A 5917-nucleotide genomic window follows, 5' to 3' on the forward strand; every position below is an offset into this window, starting at 1 on the left:
GACATGAAATTCAGTATGCATTTTGGTTTTGGTTATGCCAACATGAAATACCATAGTAATTAAGCTCGTTGGTTCAACTTAATACTTCTAGTTGGCTTGACTCACTTGTCAAATGAGTTGTTTCAAGATTAAATCTGGCAAAAAGTGCTCCAGACTAGCAGGTTCACCCAGCCTGCCCCTAAGTTACGGGTCCGGGTCACTAAATTATTGACCCGGTGAAATTTGACTTGGCCCGTACGGGTCTCGTCAAAGTTGGGCTGGGCTGGGCTGGGTGGACCTGTGGGTGCCCATAAAAACCCAATGATCGAGATTTTATATTGTGTAAGCCCTTGTAGTCCCGTAGTTTCCAGAAAGTATTGTATGGACCACATCATAGGATGATCTAAACCGTCCATTTAGGTTGTGCCCCAAAAATCATTTCCATAGGATGATCTTAGCCTTCTGATCTATAAAGGTTTCTATAAATAATAATATGCAATTCCTCGATAGCTCAGAGGGCTAAGATCATCCTATAGAAATGATTTTTTGGGCACAACTTAGTTACATTATGACCCATCACATGGACGATTTGGATAATCTTATTATAGTGTGGGAATAAAATAAAATAAAAAAAACCGGGTGACCCGCGGGTCCACCCGGCCAGTATGGGTGGGGTCTGGGTTCACCAAATTGTAACCCGTAAAATCCTGGAGCATTTATGACCCGGCACAGACCACCCGGACCCTACAGATTGGGTGAAACCCGTCCCGGCCCACCCGTTTGCCAGGTCTATTCATGACCTCTTACTTTGTGCAACATATCTCAAACCACTAAAATTGCTTCTCCTGTGGATTAAAAATATAAGGGACCAATTACCAATAGGGGACAAACATTAGGCAAAGTTATCAACATGACCCATGCTTTTCAAAAATTATCAATGGGGGACAAAAGAGGTCTTGTCAGTAAAAGCTGGACGAAAATGCCCTTTGGCATTTACAACACGTTTTGTCCTTGGTTTTTCCTTCTTCCCTCTTCTTTTACTTTTCCATTATCACCTTTTTGATTTTTTTACACTACCAGTCATCTTCCTCCTTGTTCAGCCATCATTGTTGTTGGCAAATCTTAAAAACTTAAATGTTGAGTTCTTACCCTTTAGCTCTTTGTATTTAGGTTTTGTTTTTAGGATTTTGCACTATTTTCCATTCCTCTGTTTCTGATTTATTTTGTTTAGGGTTTAAGCTATTGTTTTTAGGGTGAGTTCTGGAGATAATGCATGGATGGCTTCACTCACTTTTTTGGAAGACAAGTGGTTGTATAAGAAAAAGTTGATGTAATACATGAATGGATGGCTACACATTTTTTTATTTACTTAAATTTTTTTTTGTAATACACAAATTGGGATGTAATACATGAAGGACATTTAATGAAAACAACATCCATTTCTTTGTTATTTCTATCATGAGCATAATTGTAATGCCATTAGAAGAGTTGCTATAGGCAGGGGGTTTTGTAGCAGAAGGGGTTTATCAACTCTCTCGAAGGGGGTTAGTAACTCTCAAAAGTAGGGTTACCAATTTCCGAATGGGCTTATCAAGTGCTTGAAAATTGGCCGAGAGTTCTGGAGTTTTGGAAGAGGGTTTTCAAGTCTCTAGGAATGGGGTTATCTAGTATAAAAAATGGGGTTACCAATTTTCGAATGGGCTTATCAAGTGCTTGAAAATTAGCCGAGAGTTCTGGAGTTTTGGAAGAGGGTTTTCAAGTCTCTAGGAATGGGGTTATCTAGTATAAAAAATGGGGTTACTAATTTCCGAATGGGGTGATCAAGTCCCTGAAAATTGGCCAAGGATACTAGAGTTTTGGAAGGGGGTTTTCAAGTCTCTGGGATTCGGGATATCTAGTATAAAAAATGGGGTTACCAATTTCTGAATGGGCTTATCAAGTCCTTGAAAATTGGCCGAGGGTACTGGAGTTTTGGAAGGGGGTTTTCAAGTCTCTAGGATTGGGGTTATCAAATATCAAAATGAGGTTACCAATTTCCAAACGGGCATAGCAAGTCCCTAAAAATTGGCCGAGGGCACTAGAGTTTTGGAAAGGGGTTTTCAAGTATTTGGGATTGGGGTTATTTAGTATCAAAATGGGGTTACCAATTTACGAATGGGCTTATCAAGTCCCTTAAAATTGCCCAAGGGTACTGGAGTTTTGGAAGGGGGTTTTCAAGTCTCTGGTGTTGGGGTTATCCAGTATCAAAATGGGGTTATCAAATTCCGAATGGGCTTATCAAGTCCCTTATGAACACGTTTTTACTTCCTGTTTTTTTTTACTCGTTCATTTTCACGTTTCTTTCTTTCTACCGTACAATTCATCTTCCTCATCCTCCATTGAAAGGGAGAAGGAGAAATACAAAACCCTAAAACAAATGAAAAAGAAAACCTAGATATAGAGAGAGATGGGAATGAACTCACGTTTCAAGTTTACGAGCTTTCCCTCCTCCAATGGTGGCTAAAATGATGAAGAAGATGACTGGTAGGGCAAAAAACAAACAAGTTGAAAATGGAAAAGTAAAAAAAAAAAGAGGGAAATAAGAGAGAAGAGGGAAAAGTGGAAAAACAAAATGTGTTGCTTAAGAAAAAAGGGCATTTTCGGCCAGCTTTTAATGACAAGACCTCTTTTGTCCCTCGTTGATAATTCTGAAAAGCATAAATCCTATTGATAATTCCACCTAATTTTTGTCCCCCACTGGTAATTGATCCAAATATAAGAAATGTAACTATATCTATAAAATATCAATAAATGAAAAATGTGCTTGAGTTTCTATTGGGCCAACAAACACCTGTTCGAGGTGACTCGACTCGACCCATTTCACATCTAGGATGTTTTTTTGGTGATGTATGTGAAATACTTGCAGTGATGCCCACCCACCAACAATATCTGAGCTGCTCATCTTATCTTCCTTGCTTTTGAGATGCCACAGTCAATAAAATGATTAGGGAATAGTCTATATTATAAAAATAAAAAATAAAAATAAAATAAATAGTCTATATTCAAGTATTCAATCTCATGCTTAGGATTGTGTGATTACTTACGAAGAGTTTTTATACGGTGTGAGCCCTTATAGTCCCTTATTTTTCAAAAAGTACTGCACGAACACATCATGGTATGATCCAAACCGTCTATAAGATGGAATACAACGTAAATAGACTGTTCCCCAAAAATCATTTCATAGGATGATCCCCGCCCACACGTTTAATATTGTGTGAATACTCATGTCATACATTTCATTACTTATTCAATATTAATGTTATCTAAGTCTACACACGTTAAAATACTTAGTAAATTATAAAGTAAGTGAATCGAGACATCACTTAATTTAGTGCCACTACATGCATGCGTTGGAAAGAATGGAAAGAATGGGGTCAAAGATAAAAAGAGATGATAAAAAGATGACGGAAAGATAATGAAACTTTAAAAAGGTTGGCAAGGCAAGGCAAGACTTTAATTTCCCCACTTAAACAGGATCGAAGGTAGGGCCCATATGTGAGCGGTCCTTTCAAATGTAGTGGGTCCCACGTAAAATTGCAAGGTATACAACCCCTCGTCAAAGGTGCTTGTCCTACGTACCTTCAATTTTTCGATCCGACGGTTCGCCCCATCTCAGATCTCCAAATGATCAAGAAACCATGCCGATCGGATGATCCTAACCATCCGATCGAGAGAAAAGCCAACAATTATTATCCAACGGTCCCGATCAGCTTAGGGTGGGGCCCACTATAATTGCAGCCCGACAATAAACAATGGATTCTCGGATAAGATTGGAATATCCCCGTACTCCTCCGCCTGAAAAGGCACTGTCGGCATCTGTATTCTGAGTATTCTGAGCATCTAATGTGGGACCCACTACTGATATTGGCTGGTGGCTGAATGTGGGACCCACCTGTGAGCATTGGCAGGTAGCGAAGTGTGGGGCCCACACTATTCTGAGCACATAAAAGCAAAAAAATTGAGTGGTGGTTTCCTATGTCACCGCATTTACCACCATCGTAAATCTATATTTAAATATATGATAAGTCGGTGGCTACTGTATAAAAGTAAAGTGGGGCCCACATATTTAAAATGATTTGAAGCGTTCATCCAAACTGTTGAGCCCACTTGTTCAATAATCCTGACCATTTATCTGGGAGGCTTTCATGTGGGTCATGTGTAGAAAACCAGTCTCGTGGGATAATTCTAACCCTCGCAATTTATCACAATTAATATAGACCGTTGCTTCTTAATTTTCTTTCCATCCCCTTAGCAGCAACAAATTGGAGGGTTTAGATCATTGAAGAAGTAGGTCCCACTTGCAATTCAACTTCCTCACTTGAAGAAGTTTGGCCTTACTTGTAGAGTGAAGATCATGCTTGTTATGAAGAGATTTTATATGAAACGTTGGACTCTATTTTGTTTGAATTAATGTATTGGTCAGATCTAGAAAGATCTGACCATTGGATCGTCGTAGTAGCAGATTAGGAAGTTATTTTAGTTTGTATTTCCAAATAACTTAGATGAAGGGGGTGTGCATATCAATCTAACCCCACTCATTCAATGGGCCACCAACTTTGCCTATAAATATAAGGCAACGGGGTGAAGTAGTATAGTTGTATCTTGTTAAGTAGGAGAAGGAGATGGCACCCATGAAGAAGAGTCCTCTCTTTGCTTTTCTCTTGTTGTCCTTCCTCCTCCTTGCCTCTGGTGCTTCTTCTCTCTTCTTCATCCCTTTCTTTATGCCATTTGCCTCTTATGAGTCTAGATGCACTCTTACTTTTAATAATTAGACATCCACATTTAGTTGGATTGGCTTTTTAGTTTTTAGTTCTAACATACATCACTAGACCATTTATATAGTTGTTGAAGATTTTAATGGCAACCCACTTAAATTTTCATGAGTTTAAGATGCTAACTAGCATGTTAACTTTGCTTAAGTACAAAATATGAGACGGGTGTAAAATGTTTACTCTTTTGTTGTTGTTGTTGCAGAGATTGGGGTAACTAAGGTGGATGCAAGGACTTGTGAGGCCCCTAGTGGGAAGTTCAATGGGCTGTGTTTTAGGAGCAGCAATTGTGCAACTGTTTGCCAGAGCGAGCAATTTACAGACGGTCACTGTGCTGGAGCTCGTCGTCGTTGCTTATGTACCAAGCCTTGCTAGACGTGCAGACTGTGCTAGGGAAACACATCCATCTCGCCATTAGCTTGTCCTTGTCTCCTTCTAAGTTCTCTCTCTTTATGTGTGTAGTACTGTAGTTGGTGGTGTTATATTAATATATTGTGTTAGAAAAGCTTAGATGCTTGGTTGTAGATGGAACTTCTCCATCTTCATCTTTTTCTTTTTTGTCTTTCACCTTGATCACTCAATGTAATGGTTTTTCAAATAAGAGATGGTACTTAACTTGCGTAGAATAATTAAGTGTGTTGACATGGATACAAATGTTAGAGAGAGAGAGAGAGAGAGAGAGAGAGAGAGAGAGATTTGTCATTTATGAGAGAGATTGGGTTATTTTCGTTATAAAACATTTGTTGATACAGTCCGAGAGGGGCTATTATTATTAGCTACGAAGATCCCTTGCAAGGCCTGTCTCGATCGGACCTCTCAAACCGCAGCAAGCAGAGCAGTACCATTATTGAGGGATGGGAGTCCTTGCAGGTCCAATGGCGAGAGCAGTACCATTATTGAGGCATGGGTGGGAGTCCTAACTTGTAACATCAATTCTCTCACTATAGACACCGAACAAGCCTTAGATATTCACGAAAATGGAACATCATAGTCAGTACTCAGTAGCCTAAGTGCCTAACACGCCTTAGATATTCACGAAAATGGAACATTAGTCAGCAGCCAAAATTTTAACTAAGCTTAAAGTGGTAGCTAGGGTGTAAAGGAGCCGAGCCGAGCTTGGCCAGGCTCTG

At 39.5% G+C, this 5917-nt stretch overlaps 1 protein-coding gene across 1 annotated transcript; it reads left to right on the forward strand.

The window, feature by feature from the left end:
* Nucleotides 1-4547: 4547 nt before the first annotated feature.
* LOC143886773 (defensin-like protein 5) lies at nt 4548-5416 on the forward strand. Its single transcript, XM_077390890.1, has 2 exons — nt 4548-4707; nt 4993-5416. Exons 1-2 carry the CDS (start codon nt 4641-4643, stop codon nt 5160-5162), a joined length of 237 nt encoding a protein of 78 aa, XP_077247005.1. The 5' UTR covers nt 4548-4640; the 3' UTR covers nt 5163-5416.
* Nucleotides 5417-5917: the final 501 nt, after the last annotated feature.

The sequence above is a fragment of the Tasmannia lanceolata genome, unplaced genomic scaffold, assembly GCF_043159265.1.
Source record: "Tasmannia lanceolata isolate RefF3 unplaced genomic scaffold, GAP_Taslan_0.1 ptg000011l, whole genome shotgun sequence".
In the NCBI taxonomy this organism is placed as follows: domain Eukaryota; kingdom Viridiplantae; phylum Streptophyta; class Magnoliopsida; order Canellales; family Winteraceae; genus Tasmannia; species Tasmannia lanceolata.